The sequence below is a fragment of the Maylandia zebra genome, linkage group LG18, assembly GCF_041146795.1.
Source record: "Maylandia zebra isolate NMK-2024a linkage group LG18, Mzebra_GT3a, whole genome shotgun sequence".
In the NCBI taxonomy this organism is placed as follows: domain Eukaryota; kingdom Metazoa; phylum Chordata; class Actinopteri; order Cichliformes; family Cichlidae; genus Maylandia; species Maylandia zebra.
In genome coordinates this window covers 24,560,135-24,586,709 of record NC_135184.1, presented here as the reverse complement: position 1 = coordinate 24,586,709, position 26,575 = coordinate 24,560,135, and the positions used below count along the sequence as shown (strand labels likewise).

The window sequence follows — 26,575 nt, the reverse complement described above, 5'->3', positions numbered from 1 at the left end:
TTTTACAGTGTCCATCCGCTCATAAGCACATCGCGCAACAAAACACAGTCAAAGATTGCTTTAATTTAAAAAGGCAAACTGAAACTGATATAAAAATACAAAACAAAGAGCATGAACATAAATTCTACACATTTTTCCATTTATTCAAACACTTCAGTGTCTCTTTTAGACATGATACCACTTGTACATGTTTTAATATTCAAGTCTTTGGTCCCTGCCTTGGCACACTTTACACAACAGGTGCTCATTGAATATCTAGAGATGAGACATCCGCTGTCTCCAGTTTTGGCCTCCCTGACAGTGATCACACTGTTCCCTTTCATAGCCATCCACCTCCTGCTCTGCTTTTCTTGGTGGCTTTGCAGGAAACTGCTGGACACACTGAAGAACTACCCAGTGATTTCCATTGTTGTGGATCATACTGTTCACATGAGATCACTTTACTGTACTGTCAGAGGAGCTGTCTTGTGTGATGCCTATTTTGAGTTCTTCTTAAAAAGTAAAAGGCACTTTGATAAGATAAATCCTGTAAAAAAAGATTTTTTTCCTATAAAAATATTTACATTTGTAAAAATATTACCGTAACCCAAGATCAAATGAACAGAATAACATTTCTCTTATGGTGCATATTCAAGATTGGGACGACAGATAAGCCGCATGTTGAAATGGTCCATAATTTTTTGAGATGTCCAGACAGAGATGAACTGAGAGATGAACACTCCCATCCTTGTGGCGTAGACAACTGGCACATGCTTATTTTGACTTTGGTCTCTTTCTGTTGCTGGTTGGGGAGCTTGCATTGTCCACAGGCTAGAGGTAAAGTAAGAAAAGCTAATTTTATTCAAGTTATTTTTACCATTTTATTCCTAAAAACGCACACATTTTGATTTATATTTGCAACACTGTTTTCTGAGCTCACCTGCACTCGCTTTCTGGTAACCCTAAAGAAGTCCTTAATGCAAGTCTGCTTCCCACCACCCTCTGCCTTTTCCTTTTCCCTCTCCTCCCGTTTATTTTCCCGCATCATACGGAACTTCACCATTCGATTACGGATCCTCTCCTCCCTAAAATCAAACAAAGATGACTTTCAATTTTCATATGTATAGTTTCATTCATTCTATATATGCATACACATACATATATATACACACACACTATAAGAAGAACAATAGAAAAGCTCAATAAAAAACGTACTTAATTCGTTTGGTGTGACAGAGGAACTCAACCAAGGCCTCCTCATTTGGCTCGGTCCAGATGAGCTCGGGAGCTGAGCTTTGTGGTCCATCCAAGAAAATCTTCCTTGCTTCTCTGTATTTCCACATATTTGGAACAGGATGGGTCTAAAGGCCAGATATCACTGGCTTGTTAGACGTCACATGTTCTTTTGTAAGAGAGGTAAAGCCAAAGCTACAAAGACCATCTGATACCTTTCTGTTGATATGCAAAACCACATCCTCTATGGTATGGTGCTTCTGGATCAGGGTCAGAGCTCTCTTAGGACCCAAACCGGGTATCTTTTCACAGTAGTCGCAGCCGAGCAAAATACACAAGTCAACAAACTGGCAGACAAATACAAAATAAGAGAATAAGACAGCTAAAGTTCATTTCTATAGCAGTATGTCCAATACAGATATATTATAATAAATTACATACTTTCAGAGAAATCTAAATGTTTCAATCTTACCTCCTTATGACCAATTTGGAGTTTTTCTAATAGTTTAGGTAAGGAGTATTCAATGACTTTACTGTAAAAAAAAAAAAAAAAAAAAAGAGCGTAAATAAAACATTAAGTTCAACTAGATCAACTAGTTCACAACTAGATGTCACAATCTAAAACCAAAACAAAGACGAGCAGAAATAATACATTAAGAATAAGTAACCAAACAAAAGACATGAAAATGAATGTTTCATATACAATGATAACGTCTCTTATATTTTTTACCCCTATATTTTTAAACATTTTAGCGAAATACACAACTATTCCATACATGTAACATATATAGATTTTTAAAAAATAATAATATTTGCTTTTATCAAACATGCCATTTGTTCTCAGTTGATACTGTATCTCTCTGAGTACAGTTTAAAAGTAGATTATTTTGTGCTTTGTATGTTATCAGCAAAGTGAGTGATCAACGATATCAGAAAACCTTAAGACGTGTAGTAGTTCATCCATTTATAAAGCTTTCAGCTTTCTTGTGTAGCAAATTCAGTGGATTAATGTTTGTTATCTCCGCCAAGGTCATGTTTTTGGTAGCATTTGCGTGCGCGATATTCTGTCTGTAAAAACGATAACTCGAAATGTCTTGAATGAATAAAACTATGTAGGGGTGTAGAGTGGAGTCATTTCAACAATCCATTATCCACTGGCTACTCCTACATAATGTTTTATGTATCTACACCAGCTGTTTTTAACCAGTCTTTTGCTGCAGCAGTGCTAATTTTTCTAAAAGATTTTGCTAGCATGAAGTTTCAACATTATATATTTACCCATTTTGAAATTAATATCATACTTATAAGAATTCCAAATGTTTTCTTTCTATTTTTATTTATATTTTACACCACATCTCAACTTGGCTTAGAAACTGAGTGTAAACTACCTGCTAATGAGCTGCGAGCAGCCCTTTTCTGTCTGACAGTCCACTGCTGTCTGCAAGAAAAAGTAAGGAGCAGATTTCCTTTACTTTTCTTGTGAGACTTGTGGCTGTGGTTTAAAATAGTTCACCACCTGCTGCCAGAAAGTACAGTCATTATGGAGCTCCGTCTCATCTACTATAAATACAGAAAATTAGTGCAAGTGAGCAGGTTATTACAATAACTTGAGATTCTAATCATTTGACATAATAATTTACGTAAAAACACGTATGAGAGCCTCATAAAGCTTTGGATCTGATCATGAACACTAAATTAATGCAACAACCATTGCAAACCTTTGAAATATTTCTTATTTTTAAATATAAACAAATTTAGTAAAGTGAGCTGCACAGTTTCTACCTGTCCTTCTTTGCATTCAGCTGACGAATAAGAATATTGGCTCCAAACGGCAGCGTGTCCATGTCCTCTGAGGCCACAGCGTGCACAGTTCCCTCTCTCACCAGCTGAGCGCACAGTGCCTCAGCGTCCCCTGGAGCCTGAGAGACAAAAGTGACATGCATGAAGAGAAATCTGCAGAGGAGGAAGAAGAGATGAAATATTGCACAAACATTTTCATTACTTAGCAGGTCGTACCTGGATAACAGGTACACCAAGATACTTCAGGAGCTGAAGACATTCTTTAGTCTGTAATGACGCTGCAGTGAGCACAGAGGAAAAACACATCAAAATAATATTCCCAGTAGATCACCCCTGTTCTACAACCACTGAAAACTCAAGTCTTTGTGCATTTTCTGCACAGACCTACCTGTGCCCGTCCAGTTTGAGTAATTCCTACCTGCTGTCTGGGCTCGCTTCTCAAGCTGCAGAAACAACAATTTTCAATCAGTCACAGCCGTCTGTATCTCTGTTATCTGGCAGTGATCAAATTTACCTACACGTTGAAAATATTTACTGTAGACTAGTCTCTCTGACCTAAAGTGTTCTTAAACATGCCAGGAAATGTTTAGTATCATGTTAAGTCAAAAACTATACATGCAGGTTTGTGTCTTACAACAGCCTTCTTTTCTCCAGGAGGCTTTCCATCAAACACAAAGACCGGTTTTATGCCATGTTCCAGGAAAGTGAGTGTGCGAAAGAAGAGACCTGTGAGGGGGCTGAAGAAGAGAAATCAAGAGCATTTCACAAATATACACAGACAAATAAGAATAGAAAGACTTTTTCCTGCACAGCTACCTCGAGGGTTTATAGAGAATGGTCTGAAAAAGAGAAAATATCCAAAAAGCAGTAGCTCTCTGGGTGAAAACGCCTTATTTATGCCAGAGGCCAGAGAAGGATGGCCAGACTGCTTCCCATAGGAAAGCAACATTAACTCAAATAATCATTTGTTAAAACCAAGGTATGCAGAAGAACATATCTGAGCATGACACGCTGAACCTTAAAGAAGATAGGCAGAAGACCACACAAGGTGCCGCTCCTGTCAGCAAGCCTCTGAGGAATGTTTCTAGCCCCTTCTTTAATCTATGCAACAAAGAATTAAGGTTTTTCTGAAGATAAACATGGGTTCAACCCAATACTGGCAAGGTGTACCTAACAATGTGACCAGTGAGTGTATTTTACTGGTGTCAGTGAGGTCTTGTTTACACTAATTGGCTGTATAGTTGCAGGATGTGGTGATTTTTGTAAGCCCTTTCTAATATTTTTAATCTCATGCACTGATAACACAGTGCAACCTTTAAAAGAACAAATTAAGTGAAATGAATGAAAGAAAAAAAATTAAAATCTTTAGAAATGTTATTGCAGGATTATTTTAATTCAAATGTCTACTATTCTACAAGTGTTTGTATTTTTCTAGGCACCCAGTGTACCAGGTTTGATATAAGGAATTAATACACCATGATAAACAGTAAAGAGATAGAAAAAATAACGTTTACTTCAGTTTAACAGAACAGAACAGCATCACATCATGCTTACCTCAGTGTAGGCGTTGCTGCACGGAACTGATTTACAACAATAGAGGTATCGAGTGCGATTACTTTTCCTGTGGAGTATAGTAATACAACAGCAGCGTGAATACACAACAGTTTAAATTTGCCCTTAGACATTAATTACTTTTCAGTAACATCCACTCAAATTACACTTGATTAAATTCACCTAAACGCACTTGAAATGATCTACACTATTAAGCCAAGTCAAATACTGTACTCCGTTTACTTGTCAGGAATTTGTGCAGCGCTGATTTGTACTGTATAAATTGCTTGTAGGATTAGCTTTGCCTATTCTTTTATGGCTTTTCTCAGCAGTAAACAGAGCTGGACTATGGACAACTTCATATACAGTTCAGATAACATTTGATTCCTTGTGTCATGGTGCTCAAAGTGTGAGGCGAATAGTATTAATAACACAGTTGTCACGCAATGCTGTGTGTGTTTTCGGCACTAATAAAGTTACATTGAATTAAAATAAATACTAAGATACAGATGTTTTGATTGGACTGTCGAGTTAGCTGATTAACATAAGAGAAATAGTGCGGACGCGGGTAAGTTATTAATTACTACCTCGGAAAGCCTGATTATTATAGCAGTAGCTTTTAATTCGTGGTACGTGGACTGGTAATACTTAAAAAAACCGTTTCTTTAATGTCAGGTGCTATAATTACAGCTAGCGATGCTAGTAGCTAGGGGGAGAGTGCTAACATTAGCGGCTAGCAGCTGACCTCCTTAACAGAGTCAGACCTGCTGCTGAAACCATCACCGATCGTGTCTGTACCTGTGTAGTCACTGATATCCTTATACGATATGGCATCAGGAGCATCTGAGCGTATTAAATCAGCCAGTTTAGTGATCCCCATTGTGCCGTCACCACCGACAGTTTCCTCTTCGTGTTCCAGGAAAAAAGGCGAAAAAGTGATTTAAAGTGAGTTAAGTCGAGTTTCCCAGATAATTAGAGCAGGATCCCTTGGATAGTAGATTATCGATAAAGTTTTAATTGAAGACGTCTCTCAAGTTATGCCTTTCAAGTTAAAAACACATCATCATCTTCTTCTTCCTGGTGCTGCATGCCTGCCACCTAATGGAGAGTGTTGGAGTCAGCGCTGAACACACACACGGCTGAAACTGACATCCATCTTTTATTACAGCAAACATATTTACAAACATCAAGTGTATTCTTATATTACAAAATAATTTAAAGTTTTAACTCCAACATCCAGCTTTAAGTGAGACATGTAGGTACAGACTTCAAAGAAAAACTAACAGCAACTCTTTGCTGACACCTCAGTAGTATATGTGATAAATAAACCTGCGTTAAATACATATTTATATTACTATCAAAATAAAATGGTTTTTTTTTGTTTTTTTAATAATTTCAACCAGATCGACCTCTTCTCATTGGACGATCACACACACACTGGCTCTTTGTATCACACTAAATTATGTATAAAATGTCATATTCCATGTTTTAATATTGCAGGTGACTTAGTGGGAACAAAGATGAGTTAACAGCATGGAAAAACAGCACTTCACAGTACCCTACCCTTGTTACTTTGGTTAGCAAATAATCAAGATGACACAACCCCTAGACAAAAACGTTAAAATAAATAACATTAAAGACAGATTAGACAGGCTTTTCAAATGCTGTAATGTACACAAGAAGTTTTTCCAGTAACGAAGGGTCAGCGTTATGGCATCTTTAGAGTCAATCGGTTCAGTTTGACACTTCTGGAAGAATGGTAGTTTATGACCTGCTTTCAACAGAAAAGTCAGGTTCAGTTTTGCAACTATGGTTCCCAAAACATTTGTCACTTATCTAATAATTTGTTCAGGTTAAAAGATTTCATTTACACAACTGTAACACCAGTTCATTATGTGCAATGGATTTGTCAAGTTTAGAGGTGCAAACAGTAATATTTGCATAAACTATTTATCAGTAGGAGCTGACAGTTGTTTGTGTAATTTGTACCGTATTTCATTTACGGCTGATCCAAACCAACCAAAAATATAGGTTTGACAGTGGAGTAAACTTCACAAATAGGACACATGCTGGAGATAGCATTACCTTAACTGGAGTGGTTGTTGTTGCTGCTAAATCGTTCAGCTGCATTGTCATTGTGCTTTAGCTTTCCAGTCATTCGGCAGTTTATAAAAAAATCATTTACTTCTAATTTTAGTGCTGCGAGACACTAGGCCCACGATTACTGTGAAATTCTGTCACATCGACTTGACAAACAGAAAACAATGTTTTTCTGCCTCATGTTTTACCTCATGAGTGCCGAGGCTGACCTGTTTAGGATAAACCTCCATACAGAATTTGCTATAAATCAGTGATCACGTCTTTAACAGGGAACTGCTTTGGTTTCCAGTGTTTTGGGAGACTCCATCTAGCGACGGAACCAGATCCAGGTGTTAATGAGCCAGAAAGCTACGGTGGCAGAATACAGGATCACCTCTCGCTTTGAGCGTTCTTTGTTTTCTTCCTCCAACAGCTGCAGACGCCGATTCAACTTCACAATCTGAAAAAAAAACATTTTTTTTTTAAAAAACATTTTAAAAAAGGCGAAACACTCCCTGTACTGGGCCTAACTAAGATTTACTGAAACATGCGCAGAGAAATCTCCACATTTGGCTGTGTTTCATTGCAGTGCACAGAGAAATATAGCCACTAACAATTAAACAATACTCCCACTCTCAAATAAAATCTCTGTATACCTTTTTACTTCTTCAGTTAGTATTTGTGTTCCTTATTTTTGTTTATTTAGAGTCGAGGGTCTAATAACTGTAACTGAACACTTGCTGCGTGCAGCTCTGTCGGCATCCTTCAAAAGGAGCCATATCTATACATTATATCAGAGTTTACCGTAAACCTGAAAGTAAGATAAATACATTGGGACAATACATAAATTATGCATCACCTGCCCCTTTTCATTCATGCAGAAAGCAAGCATATGAGACATTACCTGTCGTCTCAGTGAGGAGGCATCCACTAAGCCGGACTCATCAGGGTTTAAATCCAGGGCCAGATCCAGGTGTGTCCTGTGGAGATGAACACATCTTCATTCAGGCCCTTAATGAGGGATTCGATGATTTTGTGACCAGTATTCAACTTGATGCCTACTCACTATATACCCGCAGATCACATTCACCTATGACTGCTGGCCTCAGCCATAGGTGAATGTGCTCAGCTTCATATGTTAATCTGATTGAATTTGTGCTTAAAACAGTGTGGTAAAGGGCTCACAGACTTTGAAACAATGACACACAACAACAACAAACAGCTATGATCAAATTGTTCTTTTAAAAGTTGGTTCATCCCTGGTAATAACATTTATATTTGACTTCTTTCTCAGCTCAGAAACTGAACACATTACAAAGATGTTCTTGTATTACAGTGGAGCACTGTAACAAAAAATAATTTCCCCCAGGGATCAATAAAGTATTCTGATTCTGATTATTAAAACTTTAACCCCAATTCCAAAAGGCTGGGACGCTGTGTAAAATATAAAGCAAAGTGCAATGATTTGCAAATCCCAGAAAACCATTTTTTATTCACAACAGAACATAGAAAACATGTCAAATGTTCCAACAAACTCATTAAAAAAAAAAAAAAAAAACTGGCTCAGTTTGTGTTCGACGGCAGCAACACATCCTAATAAAGTTGAGACAGCGTCAACAAAAGGCTGGAAATGTAAGTGGTACTAAACAGAAACCGTTGGAGGAACTACTCATTATCGTTTTAAAAAAACTGACATTCTGACAAAAATCTCCAATCAAGTCAAACAGCTGAAAATCAATACAGAATTTCAGGCAGCACTGCATTAAAAACAGACATGTCATGGGAATCACAGCTTGGGCTCAGGAACACTTAAAATCACTGTGTGTAATTCACCATTACATTCACAAAAGTAACTTAAGGCAGAAGTGGAAACCTGTGATCAGGTGAAAAACTTGAAATTCCACTTGGAAAACAAGGATGCCACCTCCACTGGACTAAAGAGGAGAGGGACCAACTGGCTTATCATCAACTTTCAGTTTACAAGCCTGCATCTCTGATGGTATGGAGTTGCATCAGTGCCTATGGAACTGGCAGCTTGCACATGTGGAAAGGCACAGTTACAGCTAAAAGGTATATACAGGTATTTGGGCAACATATGCTCCCATCCAGATAATATCTTTTTCAGAGAATGCTTGTTTACTTCAGCAAGACGATGCTAAACCAGTGTTGAACTGACTGGAAACATTTGGAGCATCATGAAATGAAAAATGTGACACAGGAGACCCAGGACTGCTGAGCAACTAGAATCCTCTATCAGACAAGAATGGGACAACTTTCCTCTCCCAAAAGTGCAGTATCTGCTGTCCTCAATCACCAGAAATTTACATGCTGTTATTAAGAGAAGAGGGATGCTACACAGTGATAAACATAACCCTGTCTCAACCGTTTGGTTTTTTTTAACGTGTTGCTGCCATCAAATTCAAAATGAACTAATTGTGGCGGAGGTGTGGTTCCCCCTGGCTCAGCTGCAGGGAAGGCATGGTGCAGTGAGCTCAAGGGGCAGTACCAGAGAGGTTGGAGGGACAGGTAAAGGTTATTAATCTAATGAGGTCTTCCCTTCTTTATAGTGATGTCAAAGACCAGAAGGAGAGACGCGTGTGTGAGGTCAGGTGAAAAGCTGACCGTGCTGAGACACTGGTGCCACACTTAAACACTAGGGGTGCAACGATACTCGTATCGATATTGAACCGTTCGATACAGTGCTTTCGGTTCGGTACGCATATGTATCGAACAATACAACATTTTTAATTTATTTTATCAACTTTCCTTCTGACGATGCTGTCTGTGTTGAGCGCTCAGTGGATCTGCGCTCGACAGTGCAGCCTAGGCGGAGTAGTTGAACGCACATTCACTGAGCGCAGGGCAAGCTAGCGAGACAGAAGTTAAGCTCTCCTTGCAACATGGCAAAAAAATGGCAACCTCCCCCACCCTCATTCAGATCTGGCGTTTGGAATTATTTTGGTTTTCATGTGACGTATGACCCTGAAGGTTAGCGCGTCATGGACTAAAGTAAAACAGTATGTTGGATGTGCCACGCAATGCTCAATTACATTGGTGGGAACTAGTGTGTTAGCGCAGTTAGCTTGTTAACGTGTTGGCCGTCCAGCCCCATGCACGGGGCGATCCGCGGTAGCTCGTTAACGGAGATTTGCCGTGTTGTGGCATTAACGTCATTTCAACGAGATTTACGCTGACAGCACTAGTGGGAACAAAACGAATATGACTGCACATTTACTCCGACATCATCCTAGTGCAAAGACAAGTGGAAGCAGACAAAAACAACAAGCATGCATGCTACAAATTTACCCGAGTCATTTAGACAGCCGTTAGCACTTGATTCTCCTTATGGGGACCTGATATGTTTAATATGCTGCTGAGAATATAGCCCAGAAGAAGCGTATAGTATAGCTTTTATTTTGGAAAGAGCCATTTCTCTGTAATAAACTCTCTTTTCCAAAGATGAGTGATTCCTCAATCAGATACAGGGCTCGCAAAATCGCTAGTAGGGCTGAACGATTATGGAAAATAATCTAATTGCGATTTTTTGCCCCAATATTGCGATTGCGATGCGATATGCGATTATTTTTTAAGGTCTTTGTCTTCTGTATTATTAAACAAAGACAAGCAATACATCATATAGTATGGCCAATACTATATTACATTAATTTTAAACTGTTCTTTCCTGGAAGACAGACCTCTGTTATGATGACATGAGGTGATGCATGAATTGATGACTGACATTTTTATTTAACTTCTTCAATCACAACAGTATATTTGAACATACACAATAGTTTATTTTTAGCTTACAAACATCTGAGCATAAAGTGCTGACAAGGAACCCTGGTGTAAACATTAAAATGAAAGTCAGTACAATGTGCAGATTGCAGAAATATACATAAAAAAAAAATCAGTGGCTTTACCACACTCAGTTTTTCGACATCTGTGAACTACTAGACAGTCATTCAATTAAAAAATAATATTAAATAAATAAAACTAATAAATAAAAAATACACATATCTTACTGATCTCTGCAGTCAGTAACATTACACATAAAGTGCAAACATAATAGCAATTGTATAAACACACACACAAACACGCCTTTAAAGTTTAAAGGCGTGAAATTGGACGGTCTAGCCTTCTGATTAGCGTCACCGCTGTCTCGGTGGAGTTTAATAAACTCGGCCGTCTGCTTCTTGCTATCTAAAATATAACCAGACACTGGTGTAAATTCTCGACTGTCTCATACTTCTGTTTAATAAGTTTTCTGTTTGACGTTTAGTCAGCTGTGTGAAAACCAAGGAGGAACCCACCCGGGGGATTAATAAAGTTTTATTTTATCTAATCTAATAACTTTAATCTCAGCCAAACCGATTTACTCACGAACAAACAAAACACTGAAAAAAGCCCAACAATAACATTTTTAGGTTGTCTAAGTGACTTATATATTACGTTTAACCCGAGCAGCGAAACTCCGCGGTGATCTGAAAATTATGTGCCGGGAGTTGTGCCGTTCTCGGCCGCATCAGTAACCCTCGAGCTCCCGGCTAGCTGTCGAGCTGGTGGGTAGCAGACGCCTCTGAAAACGTCGAAGCACTTTTGCAAATATGGGATATCTTGATAAACCGAGCAGATATTTGATGTTTACACAACTACTTTCTCGCCTGAAAATATGTTAAAAGTTTATTTTGTGACCCAGAAAGATTAGTATGAGTAATTTTAAAACTTAGTAGCGGCCGCCATTGCTGGAAACTGGAGTTTGGCTGGGCCGCGCTATGAATTCTGGGATATGGTAGTAATTTGGACAGCCTTCGGCGCGTCGCTGTGACGTAATCGGTCTACAAATGCGGCCTCAGGAGGATGCAGTCCATGAATTTGGACATGTCCAGAGTATAATCGCAGCCTTTGCGGTTAGAAAATTGCACTTGATCATGTCGCGATATTATCGCAAATGCGATATATCGTTCAGCCCTAATCGCTAGCCCAACGTCCCGGGGCTAGCGATTTTTCCAGTCGGGCTACCAAAATCTATCTCTGCCCTGCCCGTCGGGCTATTGTAGGAAGGAAAATATATGTCAATGCTTTTGCATTCTTTCAGAAATGTAGCTGGGTAATTATGTCATTGGCATCGGTGATCCACTGTCAATATGTGACATATTGAAATCGCGTTTGAATTTGCGCTTGTTTTTTGCTTTCACTTTGCAATCGCACGAACTGTGTTAGAGAGCAACAGCACTGATTGGTGAGTGATGATAATTTGTGCACCAATTCCTCTGACATCGTCTTATTAATCGTTAGCTTACTAGCAAACATGACAAGTGAAATCTCCAGCAGCTTAAACATGTGAGAGGTTGATCGCGCAGAGAATCGCTGAGCTTATGTGAGTGCGTGTGTAAAAGCAGCAGGATATATATTTTAGTTCTGCTGAGCCAAATAAGACAGGTCAGGGTGAAGAAGTGACAGCCAAAGAAAAGCTTACCAAATCAGACTATAAGGCAAAAAGAAAGTGCAGCTTTATGGTTTCATGGACAAAAGAATTTCTGTGGCTGCAATATGACAAGCTATATAACCAGGGCTGCACATAAGTGGTCCGCAGGTGCGTATTCGCTGTCAAAATAAAAAACACGCACAAGATAAGAAGTTAACATTATATAATTATACAATATTATACTTTAATGTATAATATTGTAAAGGAAACAAAACAGGAAACAAAACATCAATCAAAAATTGCTCTCTTTTTTATTTGGGCTACTTAAATTTATTTTGGGCTACCAAAAACTGAAGAGTCCCTGCCTGAAGGGCTACCAGGGATTTTGAAATTTTGCGAGCCCTGAGATATATTTATTTTATTACTTTTTTGTTTCAGCAACATTAAATTTAAAAACTGTACTTTTGAGTTAAAATATATATTTATAATTTTAATAAATAACAAATTAAAAAGGCATGAACATTTTTTTTGTATCGAAAAAATATCGAACCGTGACACCAAAGTATCAAACCGAACCGAGCCGTGAATTTTGTGTATCGTTGCACCCCTATTAAACACACATGTTTGAGATTTTCAAGTCATTGCATTCGATTTATTTATTTATTTAGCAGTGACCAAACTTTTTTGGAATTGGGCTTGTATTTGCTATTTGCTGAAGTCACGTTAAGGAAAAATAATTATTATTTCTTTCTTGTGAACTAAAGTCGTCAAACATGTAAGTTACACATTGAACAAAGGGGGATGTACACAAGTCAGGACGCCAGGACTGTGACGTATGAGAGTTTTAAATGTCACTTCTTTTAATAAGAAACTCATGCTCATGACTTTTTCCTGAATTTCCCCACAACAATCATCTGTTTCTTTAACAATCTTTCTTAGTGCAAAGATTTGTAATAAATTCAGCCAAAAAGAAATGAATAAAGAAAAAACATACCTGCGATGGCTGTCATCGAGGACCTCAAGGACCTGCTGGTAAGCACGGCGTGTTGTTGACTGGATGTACGACAGGAGCCCAGCAGCTGTAAACAGGTTGATGTTTGCATCCTCGGGGGAACAGAGGGGAGGACACAAACGGACTGGGGGGGCAGAAGGGGAAGGGGTTACACTGGCAGGGAGATAGGTGGGGAGAAACATTAAAAGAAAGAAGACATTTTTATAAATCAACCAAGAGTGAAAGAAAGCTTTACATTGGAAAGGCAGCGGTGGGGAAGCAGCGTTTCAAACGTGGCTGTGGTCGTACCTTACATCGCCTCTGCTGATCTGACTGCTGTGACGGCCGGATACGTTCTCACTCGCGCTGCGCTCCCTTCGAGGCCGACCATGAAAGCTGGCCTGTTGTTAAATACAAATTTGAAATAACATTAAGCTCAGTTTGTAGCAACGCATGATTGCTGATTGATGAACCACACTTAGTTCAGCCAAACTGACTGGAAAAATAATTTTTGGCCACCTGATTGACGTTTTTCCTACAGAAGAATGTGTGATTATTAATGACTCTTCACCAATTACCAATGCATTATTTTTCTATTGTGTCTTAAGAACCACAAACCATATTCCATGGAGAAATCAAAATGGGAAGAAGTGCAGCATAGCACAAAGACAGTCCTTAAAGCTAAAAAATAAATAAATAATCACGTTCAGTTTTCATTGCGTCTCATAAATCCCACGACTCCAGGCAGTTTTTGTAAAAAAATGTCAGCAACACCTTCAAGACCACCATCAAGGAATATCTAAACTGATATTACTAATAAAGTAGAAATAATGCTGTGGGGGGGGGAATCTTTCACTTTAGATGTGTAATATATGGTACTGCAACCATGTCCATTTGCATAAACATTTCCCTAAAGTTGGGATTTGCAGGACTATTTGACTAGACAACTACTCTTCGCTATTATCACACGTACTAGTAGTGTAATCTAAATTGTTTTAAATTTTGATTGAAGCCAAATGCAGGTAAATTGCTATGCAGCCACCTGCCATCAGATGGCGCATCGTTGTTGAGAAAGGCCATAAATCTGCTCATCTCGGCCTGATCTCTTTGTTAACACTATTACTGTTTTTTTAAAGGCAAAAGAATGAGATTGCTGATACAAGCAGTGAAAATGTGCCTTCTCCAAAAGGTCAGTGGGCACTTCCTTAGCAATAGAATGAGGAGTTCAGTCATTTGGGAGGGGCTCAGAGTAGAGCCGCTGCTCCTCCACATCAAAAGCATCCAGCTGAGGAGGACGCCTCCTGGGTAAGGTGCTCTGCTGGTCATTTCCTAATGGGAGGAGGCCCTGGGGTAGAACCAGGACCTGCTGTACAGACTATATTTAATCACCTGGCCTGGGAGGGGGGTGGCTGGATTATTTGTTGTTTTGTTATTTTAGATTTTAACTTTTATTAAAATTCATGACAACCACTGTCATGAATTTTTGAACAGCGTGCATCATTCATAATGATCGACAAAATGCACCACATTTTTCTGTTTAACTCATTGGTTTTTCTGCTGTTAATTTGTCACATTTTAATAATACGTGAACTTGCCTTTGTAGTAATGCATTTATATATTATATTTAACATAGGTTTAAGTGTTTTTCCTTCTTCGTAGTCTGGAGTGTAACATGTAACGTTGATAATGCACGATGCGAGGTGCCGTACAATTAAGCAGCATGATTCATAAATCCATCCATCCACCCATTCGCTTCCACTTATCCTTTTCCGGGGGGCGCTGGAGCCTATTCCAGCTGTCATAGGGCGAAAGGCGGGGTACACCCTGGACAGGTCGCCAGTCTGTCGCAGGGCTAACACACAGGGACAGACAACCATTCACACTCACTCTCACATTCACACCTAGTGGCAATTTGGATTATCCAATTAACCTATCCCCACAAGCTGCATGTCTTTGGACGGTGGGAGGAAGCCGGAGTACCCGGAGAGAACCCACGCAAACACGGGGAGAACATGCAAACTCCACACAGAAAGACCCCAGCCTGATGGTGGAATTGAACTCAGGACCACCTTGCTGTGCGGCAACAGTGCTAACCACCGTGCTGATTCATAAATCAAGAATGGGATTTATGATTTAAAACTCTTTTGTTTTGAGTTTTAGACCTTATACAGTTCTCAAATATAACTTGATATCTGAGTTTTAGACGAGTCAGTTAATCACATTTTTATCCCCTGTTCATTTGACTAAGAAATTAGTTACCAGGACTATCCCTACGCTATAAATAGTGTGCAAACATGTTTATGTGCCGTCTTCCAAAATCCCAATTGCATTAGTCAAATGCTGATTGACTGACAAGTGGGCTGGAACAGGGAAGGGAGCGGCAATGGAGTTCACTAGGAATGGGAGGATTGTGAGGAAAAAAATTAAAAATTAAAAAAAAAAAAAAAAAAAAAAAAAAAAAAAAAAAAAAAAAATCACAGACCAAAAGATAGCGCATGAGAAGTACAGACAGTGGGTGCAGTTAATACTTTACATTGTTTAACACTCAGTACCACTTCAGCTCTTTGTAGATTATAACTTCACGCTTCTCAGCAGCTGACTGACATACCAACAACAGCACAAGCAAAAGTAGCCCGCAGACCGGTTGTACCACATATTTTGTACAGTGCCTCAATCGACAATAGACACTCTCTGCAAGTAGACAAGCCAATGGAGTGCCAGCATAGTCCCAATGCACTAACACGGCTGAACCATAATTTCAGCATAAGGCAAATATAGTATACCACTACATTATGGATCCACTTAAAGTTTTGAATATAATGAGAGAAGAAAATTCAATATTCTGAGAAGGAAGCTGAGATTACTCTGAAAGAAAACGTACCGCTTGGCTGGGATTGCGCTGCGAGTTGACAGTTTGGTCTGTTTCAAGCGAATCCAGAGGCTGCTCGGTAAGGGTGAGGACACGTGGAGGGGCCTTCATGTTCAGGAGGTCCACAGGAGGAATGGACTGAATCAGATCCAAGTCTCTTGGACATGCAAATCGAGGATCCCCTTCATCCCCTACAGAAAAATTGGCCATGAAATTTTTATACAGCATATACATGTTTTAAACATAATACCTCAAACATGACTGCCAACTGTCATCCTCACCTGCAACAACAATCCTCTCAGGAACCTGCATCAGAGCTGTGTGAGTGGGCAAAGGCTGCTGAAGTGGTATGGATCCCGCTTGGCTCTCTGGGGCCACTTTGAGGGTCTCTGGGATTCGCATGCGCTGGCTGATGCCCTCTGTATACTCCAGCTCAAAATGGATGCGATTCATCTCAGCCACCTCTGCAGAGGGGGTATTGAAAGTTGCCCCACTCATCCAGCTGATAACCCACAAAATGGGAAACAAATGAAACGCACAGATACTAACCAAACAGTGTGGGTGTGACTGCAGCTAAGAGTTCAAAAATATAAGCTCAACTTAATGCCCCATTTTAAATAACACATCAAGGCTCATATCTTGCCTGACCTTTTTATTACATGCCAATTTACAATAAAACACATGCTGCAGTTAACCCTGAATTTAGCCAATTAGCTCAGTAGCAAATGGTGCTACCTAAACTTTAAACACGATCATTAGCCCGTGCAAAAAGCATCTGCTCCAGACGGTGTAAGGTAGTGGGTTTAGGTCCAAGCTAATGAGTACACTACGAGAAATAGCATTTCATGTTACGTCGTTACATAACAGCGACATGAGGTGAAGCTGTTGCTGGCACGTCGCTTCAATGTCACTGAGTGAAAATCCACATAAGACGCCATGTCTAGCTTGTATGTTAGCAATCTAGCTTGTCGCTATGCTTGAAAAGCGTTAACAGACGACGCTATCGATTTTAGCTTATTAAACGCTGCGCTGTAAGCCGCTGACTGTCTGCACTGACATGCTGGTTAGCCAGAGGTCTGTCCTGTCAATACTCACCGTTATGGTTTTACCACCTGGGTTTAAACTGACATGCGCCAACACGCTGTTCGGGCTGTCATACAAATAGCATCAGGGGCTCCTCAAAGGACCAACCGAGACGGACTCAGCGAAAGCTCTCAACCCTTCTAGTTAGTGTGGGTGTAGCTGTTAACGCTACCCCGCGTGACCGCCGGGGCGGTTACTATGAAGTGCACCGAGAGCCGCAGGAGTTGGTGAAAACCAATGGACATTTAAAATTGGCAGTTTAACCTGCTTTATTTACGTAAGTTGGTCGTCTCTTATTTATTTTTATTGTCACATAAGTTAATTTGTCTGAACTGCAAAAATAAAATGTATTTCAAATAAAAGTAGCCAACGTCACGGGAAAAAAAGAAAACAGGGTGGTCAGGGTGACCACATCCCAACAAAGTGTGTGGGGTAAATAGTCTGTGTGTGGGTCACACTAGGGCCGATTAAGATGCGGGACTTTGCTTCAATGTCTGGGTTAAAAATGCACCAACCGGCCAGTTGTTACTGGGGTGTTTTGGTGGCTAGATGGTTTACTTCGAGTGCAGGTTTAAAGTCTGATGGAAATGAAACTTGCATTTTAATGAAGCTGGACCTTTTGTATTGTAGATAGATATTGTAGATTGTCAGCAGTTTCTGGATGATGTCTGTTGTGATATTTTGATACCACGGTTAGCATTTACAGGATATTGTTTTATACAGGAAAACTGTTACTCAATAAGGCCCATCTACTAGTTGTTTTTCTCTTTCTCTGTGACCCAAGAATTAATGTGTAAAGACTCACAAGCTGGTACCCCAAGGTCGAAAACACCACAGAGATGAGACCACTTCCTTACTCCCATCCTCCCTTTTTCTTTATCTCTTAGAAAAAGGCTCGTTAAAGGCCAGGTGGTTTGTTTCAGAATTCACTAATGAAAGAACTCTGTATTCTATGTCTAGGAGTGTATTTTGCTGGGATGATCATAAATTGTAGCTGAAGAGAGAAACTACACACAGGATACTTCTTTGCTCACAAGGCAGGAAGACGTTTCCTTATTTGGTCTGTACCGGTTTGAACTGGGAAAGCTGACACACGAACCTTTTTTTCTCTATATAAGCTGTTATGTACTAAATAAACCTTTGAGTCGATTTGGGAAGACAACCTGAAGCAGTCTGTGTTTCCTTGTTCTCCCAAGCTGCTCCCGACGTCGTAACTAACCCAGCTGAATGGCATACCTGAGTGTTACTTTAAATAATTAGGAATCTTAGAAGGAAAGGACAGAACTCTGCTTATCGCTCGTGCCTTGGAGGGAAAACCGGGATGGACATTTTTTCCTTCAATGTCTTTAGGTATGGTGTCTATGTATGACAGCTCGTGCATAAAGGTTTGATTAAATAAATAAAAGCAAAACAAAATATAAACATTCATCCATTCAAAAGATATTACTCAGTCTTGTTAATATGTGTGTTGTCGTCTTTGTCCACACTATCCACTGTGCTCAAATTTATACTATTATATCTTCATCACAGAGACAAACACAAAGATTTACTCCCACATAACACTTGTCTGCATATGGTTAATTTGATTTGCCCTAATTTGAATTTCCAGTTCCTCTGCTATCAATCATACGCAGAAAACACACACAATCATTTCCACAAAATGTAATTTAAACTTATTTCAGCTTTAAATTGAATTGAAGTTGTTCATTTTCTATTTTTGTATGTAATGAATCCTCAGTGGTGTTCTAATGCTGTCTGGCAGCTTGTATGGTATTATGTGAGATATATATATGGGACTTTGGTTAGATCTGAACGTAGGTAAAACTATTTTCCAAGAGATCACGTGTTGTAGTTTTTTAAATTAAAATTGTGAATGTAGTTTTATCTTATTTTAATTTTTGCCGTGTACCGTGTTAAGAAAAAAAACTTGAAAGGTTTGAAGAAGCGTGTCTCTGAAGCATGGAGAAATACAACTCCCACAATTCCAACGAATTTAAGAAAAAAACGCGCATGCGTTCTCGAGCTGGGCCATTATTTTGTCCTCCTCAAGCTTCAATTGAACAACGGGCTAAGCGCTCCTTGAAATGAATTAATTATTAATTCACGGAAAGAGCTATTTTTCTCCTCTATTTCGGACCACCGACACTCATGGAGTCTCTCGGTCAGTAGCTCGGCTGCTCAGTCCTCCGTTTTACCCGGAGGCCGAAAACAGTGCGCGGAGTGACAGCCCCGTTAAAGCCTGCAGACTGGCTGTTTATCTAGTTGGCTAGCCAGCCTAGCTAGCTTCCTAGACAGATACGAGGGGAGAAAAAACCCGAAAGGACAATTTATTGACTTTTGAAAGACAGGACTGTGGCCGTCCCTGTCCCGTCCAACCAGCCGAGGGGATGGCACACCTTCGAGACATGCAGAACCAGGTAAAGAAATGATCTTTTCTTCAACTGTCACCTCCCTGCTTCTTAACCAAGACCAGCCGAACCCCCATGGCTTTTCAGGCTTTCCATGAATAACCCGGGTGGTGGGCTAGGCCATAAAAGCAAGTGTTAATATGCACAGATGTGAATTTATGTATATATAATGTTCTTGTCGGTGTCACAGTCAGGTGTACAATTGACTGCCATCAACAAATGACAAATATGTAATAATAATCTCTGATCTTGTATGAGTGTGTAATGACATTTTATTTTTTCAGAGTTGGGCGTTTAGAGTTAAGTCTTTATTAAGATAATATTTTTTGCACTTAGTGACTTCTTTGAAGGCGTTTTTGTTCGCAAATCATTGCTCATTTCCTGCTGTTATGGAGAGACAAAACCACTGAACTTTCAGGAGTCACACTTCTTAAATTACATCCTGGCACAAAGCTCGATCTAGAGTCTAGTTAATTGTATAGGGATGTGACTGAATAGATGGGCACTGACATAGATAAGAAGGTTAATTCTAAATCATATTTTATATTTGGGCAGCGCATGCAAACACTATAATATGGAGATAAGGGACAACTGTGAACATGGCTTCTGTGTTGAGACTCGCCCACTCATAAGCACACACATTAAACTACAGGGGGTTGTCACTGTGGTATATACTCTGTACTTAAATCCCTCTTTTGCTCTCACTGGGCCAGAATACTCGGTTGGACCCTGAGGAGTACTTCACCAAGCAGGAGCGGATCGGCAAGGGTTCGTTTGGAGAGGTCTACAAAGGCATCAACAACCGCACAAAGGAGGTGGTGGCCATTAAAATTATAGACCTGGAGGAGGCAGAGGACGAGATAGAAGACATTCAGCAGGAGATCACGGTGCTGAGCCAGTGCGACAGTCCTTATGTTACAAAGTATTATGGCTCATATCTGAAGGTGAGATAATGTAAATACTGAAGTGATACTTGCCCAGATGCTTAAATATACAAACACATACAGTGGTTTGTTCTTTCAATTGTTTCCTCCTCCCACAGGGAACAAAGCTGTGGATTATCATGGAGTATTTAGGTGGAGGATCTGCTCTGGATCTAGTAAGTAGATTTCTATTTTTATGCAGCTTACAAAGTTTTAGACAACTCCTCCAATAGTGCACTTTTCATACTCGAGAGGGAAAACTCATCTTTTTGTCACACTGTCACCATCCTAGCTCCGTCCAGGACCTCTTGAAGAAACTTACATTGCTACTATACTGAGGGAAATACTAAAGGGGCTGGAGTATCTGCACTCTGAAAGGAAGATTCACAGAGATATCAAAGGTAATGAGCACTCACTTCGATCTTTACGGTGTTCAGTCCTTTTAAATCAAACTCTGGTTCATTTTCCTCCTTGGTGCTGTTTGTTTGTGCAGATGTGAACCCAGTTATCACACTCGGGCACAGACCAAAACAGCCACACAGAGACCCTTTGGAAGAGGTTGTCTTGGTGCAGTTCTAAATGAACTCCAGAATAGTTTATTTATGATGTGAATATGTTCCTGGTAGTTGACCCAAACAAACTACCAGGTTACAAGTTTGAGATTTAAAAAAAAAAAAAAAATTCCTGTAGGCACGTATGCTTTGTTTTCAGAGATACAGCAAGGTACTAGAGATGTGCAAAGGTCTGTATGGGCTAGCAGCTATCCGTGAAATGAAAGTAAATTCTGTATATTCTCTAATAGTCCAGGACACAGCACCTTCTTTCTATATTTACACATCTGTCCAGTGAGCGGACTGAACATCCTGACGTGTTTTTTTTTTTTTTCTCTTTGTGAAAAGATACCAAATCATAGGGAAGAACTCAAAGTTTACAAACTCACCAACTATACCAGAGAAAACAAACTATAGGTGTGAACTCACCCAAAGAGTCTCATAGGTGTCAGCTAACAGCTAACATAGTTGTCAAGTTCTGCGCTGGTACAAACTCGGGTATAATTCAGAGCTGTTTTGTAGTGTACGCTGTTGTGAGTACAAGACTCAATGCTGTGATCCAACGTTTTATGTCAACAACTGAACGCTGTGATAGAGAGCTGCTGCACAGCCGGCCTTAACCAGATGCTGCAGAGAAGAAGTGCACACACTGAAATATGCCAACGAGCTGTGTACATTTTTAACACCATCTGTGAGCTTGAAATCTCACAACATGCTGCGTGTGCGAATTGTATACACTTTTACATATTTTGTGTGTGGAGCCTTTTCTGCTCTGTTCTTTCCTTGTTATAAAAAAATGTAACACTTTGTAATTAAGTAATCGCACAAATAAGGAGTTTAAAACTTTGGTGTATTACTCGGTGGGGTGGATTTATTCTCCGTATTATTTGTGTTCTTGTGCTCCTTTTATCTACAGTTGCTTGTGAAATTAAATGCAGCACTCCAGTCTCCAAAATCCAAAATTAATTATTATGATTTTGGATTTCAAAAGTGAGAGTTGGCCTGAATAAGCTGTAACAACATTGTTACTCATTATCTCAGATGTTCTGGCCTCATCTTATTTTTAGCACGTTATATTAACCAGACTGCTGTAACAGATACAAAAAGCAGACCCAGATACTTTAGGTTGTATTTTAACGGTCTGTCTTTTCTGCCTTTCTCCCAGCTGCCAATGTGCTCTTGTCAGAGCAGGGTGATGTGAAGCTGGCAGATTTTGGGGTGGCGGGGCAGCTGACAGACACTCAGATCAAGAGGAACACATTTGTCGGCACGCCTTTCTGGATGGCCCCGGAGGTCATTAAGCAGTCAGCCTACGACTTTAAGGTGAGGCAAACGTTTGTGAACAAGCTGTGTGTACACTGAGAGCATGAAGAGACATCATTTTGTTGTTAACCAACGGGAACTGAATTTTGATGCCTTAAACAGCTTTTTATGTCTTTACCCACTCAGGCTGATATCTGGTCTCTGGGAATCACCGCCATTGAGTTGGCCAAAGGGGAACCCCCCAACTCTGATCTACACCCCATGAGAGTCCTCTTCCTAATCCCCAAAAACACTCCACCCACATTGGAAGGCCCTTACAGCAAACCCTTTAAAGAATTTGTAGAGGCTTGTCTAAATAAAGACCCCCGTTTTGTGAGTAAAACACCAACATACATGAGTATCATACATCTGGTAATAACTGCTGCACTGAGAGAAACTGAACATGAATTCTTTATCCTACCAAGTATTTTGGATTAGCATGTCCGGTCCTTAATAGGAATTAGAGATTGTTCTGGTTGTTTCTCAAATATTCCAACATGATCCAAAGTGCGCTCTTGAAAGGCGCCAAAACCTTTCCAAGTAATTTGACACTGAAGCTTGCTTTAGCATGTGTTTGTAGACAACAGCACTCCAACTTGTATGGGCTGAGTGATATTACCCTTGGTTGTACATTTTTATGCTCCTCATGTTTTTATTCACTACAATATAAAGCACCTTGAGGCAACAGTTGTTGTGATTTGACGCTGTATAAATGGAATTGAATCGAACTGAATTTCTTCTCTGCACAGAGACCAACAGCCAAAGAGCTTCTGAAACACAAGTTTATCACACGTTACACCAAGAAGACAGCTTATCTGACAGAGCTGATTGACCGCTACCGCCGCTGGAAATCAGAGGGACACGGGGAGGAGTCCAGCTCTGACGACTCGGACATGTTAGTCTCAAGAACATCACACTTATTTGCATTAACAATCAGGGTGTATCTGTCAGGGGTATGTTTACTCGTCCTTTCAATCTTCTTCCTCTTCCTGTCCCCGCTTCTTTCAGGGATGCTGATGGTGATGTAGATCAGTGTCCCATGTGGACCTTCCCCACAGTCAGGCCCACTTCTATGAACAAGTTACAGAAGGGCTACACGCACACAGATTCAGAGGTAAGGCAGACTGAGCAGAGACGGAAACACCAGGTCGAATCTTTTTTCCTTTCTTCTTACGCTCTGTTTTCTCTTTGCAGTCAGGAGATTCTGTGAAAAGGCAACCAAAGTCACAGTGCTTGTCTGCTTTGGTAACACCCACCTTCAGAGAGGTAGGCCATACTGCTGCTTTTTATACAATCTCAGATTCATTTAGATAAAATGTAGTAGTCGGAATATTTGCTTGACAATTGAAAGGTCATTAGGGTCCAAAAAGAAGGGCATCCAATGTAAGACTGCCAAATCAAACACGCAGCATTACCTAGTGTGGCGACCCCTTGTGGCAATTAAGCAGCCGACAGCAGCGTTTAGATTCATTTAGACTGGGCGTCGGCAACCTTCAGCATCAAGAGGCATTTTAGCTCCTGCTAGCAAACAGTTGGATAAAAAAAGAAGCACACGTGGGTAACGGGGCACAAACAGGCGGATGAAATTGGGAGAGGATAAATCAATATATATATATATAGTAATTGTAACCTGTGACTAACGCGAGCCACAGGTTGCTGACCTCTGATTTAGACAAAGGGCCAACATCATGACACCGTGAATCTCTGCCTTGTTTTTTACCATTAACAGGTAAGAGTGAAGTGGGTCTTGTTATGATATTAATAAAAAGCTTGCCCCCACATAACCTGTTTCATTATATTTACTCTAAACAGAAGGATTTTTTTTTCTTTTTTTAAGTTTCTCACTGCACGGCATACTAAATCGTTCCTGTTTGATTTTTCCTTTACCACCAGTTGAAGGAGAAGCGGCGGGCAAGTGGCGGCGGAGTAGGAGCCATTGAGGAACTGGAGAATGCCTTCAACCTGGCAGAGGAGTCCTGTCCGGGCATCTCTGACCGTCTCGTTACACATGTGATGGAGAGAGTGTGCAGGTGATGTACCGCCGTCTCAGCCGGGCTGTTTAATATTAAACAGCAAATACACACTTATCTTATTCTGACCTGCTGCTTCATGTCGTTCTTTTAGGTTTTCTTTAAATGGCAACACCACCCCGTCTTTGCGGTGAAAGCCTCGCTGGATGTAACGTGACCCTTCGACCCTTTTTCAGTCCCCCCCAAATCCACACAGCTTCTCAGATAAGGACCACAGACAAATCCCCACCCACCTCCATCCCCTCATACCTGTACACCCTTCCAAGTCCAGCCCCTGAAGAGATCTTTTAATTAGTTATAATTAAATATTTTTACAGTTTTTCTTTATGAGCGGAGAGTATTTAAGACAAAAAAGCCATGACAGTTAGAGCGTTGTGTATCCATGTTAGTGGAAAAAAAACCAACTATAATAAATTCTATGAAAAATGTTCCATTATCTTTGCTGTCATATGTCATTAATTTAACTACTGGCTCATGTTTCTTTTTTATAGAGGACCTATAATACTTTCCTTTATTTTCTCTCATGTATATGCTGTTACACGCTTGATGCTCAGATTACACTTGGCCAAAGTTTAAGTTTACTGCTCAAAAAGGAACACTTAGTCCTCGCAGTATAACACCAACTCATGTCAGGAGTATCAACCTGGCCAGGCTGGAACCTCAAACCACTGTGAATTCATTTTGTGTGCTTTTAGAAATGAAAATGATAGCGTGATGCTGAGCTTCTGGGCAGTATTTGAGTATTTGGCTGCTTCACCAGCATAAAGTCCAACAGTGGCTCTGGGGATTTCATTCCTGTACTATTCTGTGTTATACTGGGATCATTAAAGGTTACCTTCATTGTTTTGAGCAGTGTAATTACATCAGTGAGCTAAAAAGAGCCCAGACTTAAGACTGCTATCAGTTTCAGACGTTTTTTTCCTACTCTTGATTCTGTATGGTGCATTGCGATATCCTTATTATGGTCTTTTCAGGTACATACATTTAGCTGTCAGCACAGAAGCCCCACCCATGTGCCATACAAGCCTGTGTATGAGAACGATATTGAGAGGAAAGCTGGTTTTAGGGGAGGGTGAAGGAAACGAAGAGGTTGTTTCAAATACAAGATGGTTGAGGATTATTTGTAACAATGATTTCCAAAGATATTGGAATAATGGTCTAAGATGAAAGTATGGACCTAGAAACATAATAGGTTAATTTTAAATACAGTGCAAAAGTCTTGAGTCACCCCTCTTTTCTTTATATTTTGCTCCCAAGGAGCCAGACTTTTGTAATTTCAAAAGTGCTATTGAGCAGTAGTTCTCAAGGACGTCTTTCAAAAACATATTTTGGACCTTGGCTGCTTTTTCAGTCCAGTCCTTGCACCTGTTCATTGCCAGTGGAACGTTTTCTTTTTTTTTTTTTAACGACCAGCACCAATGAACCATTCAAGGGCTGCATTTCAACCAGCAGCAATGGGATTGTGTCATAAATGATGGAATTATAAACCAGGAAAAGTCCGATTTTGTTCCAACATGTAACCCTATCTAAAAAGCATAAAGAAGAATAAAGGTACATATTACATTTCATCTTTCAGACTTGCTAGAACTGTTTTTTGCCTTATTGTGTTAATAAAAATGTGTTGCACCTTTTTCTAGTTTTCCTAGAAAACCATGAAGAAATGAGGGGTGGCTCAAGACTTCTGCCAAGTATCAGTATCAGCTTTAACCTAGCCTATACAGGGAGTGCAGAATTATTAGGCAAATTAGTATTTTGTCCACATCATCCTCTTCATGCATGTTGTCTTACTCCAAGCTGTATAGGCTTGAAAGCCTACTACCAATTAAGCATATTAGGTGATGTGCATCTCTGTAATGAGAAGGGGTGTGGTCTAATGACATCAACACCCTATATCAGGTGTGCATAATTATTAGGCAACTTCCTTTCCTTTGGCAAAATGGGTCAAAAGAAGGACTTGACAGGCTCAGAAAAGTCAAAAATAGTGAGATATCTTGCAGAGGGATGCAGCAGTCTCAAAATTGCAAAGCTTCTGAAGCGTGATCATCGAACAATCAAGTGTTTTATTCAAAATAGTCAACAGGGTCGCAAGAAGCGTGTGGAAAAACCAAGGCGCAAAATAACTGCCCATGAACTGAGAAAAGTCAAGCGTGCAGCTGCCAAGATGCCACTTGCCACCAGTTTGGCCATATTTCAGAGCTGCAACATCACTGGAGTGCCCAAAAGCACAAGGTGTGCAATACTCAGAGACATGGCCAAGGTAAGAAAGGCTGAAAGACGACCACCACTGAACAAGACACACAAGCTGAAACGTCAAGACTGGGCCAAGAAATATCTCAAGACTGATTTTTCTA

General features: G+C 40.0%; 3 protein-coding genes across 5 annotated transcripts; 1 reads left to right on the top strand and 2 right to left on the bottom strand.

Annotated features, from left to right (window-relative positions):
• Window positions 1-43: 43 nt before the first annotated feature.
• Window positions 44-5,651, bottom strand: zgc:110269 (putative flap endonuclease 1 homolog). 2 transcript variants are annotated; one of them, XM_004570527.5, is made up of 11 exons: window positions 5,362-5,651; window positions 4,567-4,633; window positions 3,647-3,749; window positions 3,401-3,455; window positions 3,229-3,290; window positions 2,995-3,131; window positions 1,685-1,745; window positions 1,428-1,559; window positions 1,195-1,340; window positions 920-1,064; window positions 44-810 (listed from the first exon to the last, which is right to left on the bottom strand). In XM_004570527.5, the coding sequence occupies exons 1-11, from the start codon at window positions 5,441-5,443 to the stop codon at window positions 754-756; spliced, it is 1,047 nt and encodes a 348-aa protein (XP_004570584.1). In that variant the 5' UTR covers window positions 5,444-5,651; the 3' UTR covers window positions 44-753. The 2 variants fall into 2 exon arrangements, with proteins under 2 accessions (XP_004570584.1, XP_004570585.1); XM_004570528.5 differs by having other exon boundaries at window positions 1,428-1,514.
• A 52-nt stretch (window positions 5,652-5,703) lies between these two features.
• On the bottom strand, window positions 5,704-17,177 carry LOC101485256 (mitochondrial fission factor homolog A). Of its 2 annotated transcripts, none has more exons than XM_004570525.5 (7): window positions 17,023-17,177; window positions 16,209-16,429; window positions 15,940-16,118; window positions 13,368-13,459; window positions 13,062-13,232; window positions 7,547-7,622; window positions 5,704-7,102 (listed from the first exon to the last, which is right to left on the bottom strand). In XM_004570525.5, the coding sequence occupies exons 2-7, from the start codon at window positions 16,423-16,425 to the stop codon at window positions 6,971-6,973; spliced, it is 867 nt and encodes a 288-aa protein (XP_004570582.1). In that variant the 5' UTR covers window positions 16,426-16,429; window positions 17,023-17,177; the 3' UTR covers window positions 5,704-6,970. The 2 variants fall into 2 exon arrangements, with proteins under 2 accessions (XP_004570582.1, XP_023010127.1); XM_023154359.3 differs by having other exon boundaries at window positions 16,209-16,391; window positions 17,023-17,172.
• Window positions 17,178-19,018: 1,841 nt separating this feature from the next.
• stk25b (serine/threonine kinase 25b) lies at window positions 19,019-24,660 on the top strand. The gene is made up of 11 exons (XM_004570529.4): window positions 19,019-19,427; window positions 20,132-20,362; window positions 20,461-20,517; window positions 20,634-20,742; window positions 22,058-22,215; window positions 22,342-22,527; window positions 22,944-23,089; window positions 23,203-23,308; window positions 23,389-23,460; window positions 24,088-24,224; window positions 24,319-24,660. Exons 1-11 carry the CDS (start codon window positions 19,398-19,400, stop codon window positions 24,356-24,358), a joined length of 1,272 nt encoding a protein of 423 aa, XP_004570586.1. The 5' UTR covers window positions 19,019-19,397; the 3' UTR covers window positions 24,359-24,660.
• Window positions 24,661-26,575: the final 1,915 nt, after the last annotated feature.

Bases quoted from the DNA above. Each gene is read 5' to 3' on its own strand.
- zgc:110269 (XM_004570527.5), bottom strand. From the start codon at position 5,443: ATGGGGATCACTAAACTGGCTGATTTAATACGCTCAGATGCTCCTGAT. The intron at 3,456-3,646 runs GTAAGACACAAA...TTGTTTCTGCAG, and splicing joins CTGGAGAAAAGAAGGCTGTT to CTTGAGAAGCGAGCCCAGAC. The intron at 1,560-1,684 runs GTAAGATTGAAA...TTTGTCTGCCAG, and splicing joins TCCAAATTGGTCATAAGGAG to TTTGTTGACTTGTGTATTTT.
- LOC101485256 (XM_004570525.5), bottom strand. From the start codon at position 16,425: ATGAGTGGGGCAACTTTCAATACCCCCTCTGCAGAGGTGGCTGAGATG. The intron at 13,233-13,367 runs GTACGACCACAG...TCTCCCTGCCAG, and splicing joins ATCAGCAGAGGCGATGTAAG to TGTAACCCCTTCCCCTTCTG. The intron at 7,623-13,061 runs GTATGTTTTTTC...TCATCTCCACAG, and splicing joins CTCGATGACAGCCATCGCAG to GACACACCTGGATCTGGCCC.
- stk25b (XM_004570529.4), top strand. From the start codon at position 19,398: ATGGCACACCTTCGAGACATGCAGAACCAG. The intron at 23,309-23,388 runs GTAAGGCAGACT...TTCTCTTTGCAG, and splicing joins ACACGCACACAGATTCAGAG to TCAGGAGATTCTGTGAAAAG. The intron at 24,225-24,318 runs GTGATGTACCGC...TCGTTCTTTTAG, and splicing joins GTGATGGAGAGAGTGTGCAG to GTTTTCTTTAAATGGCAACA.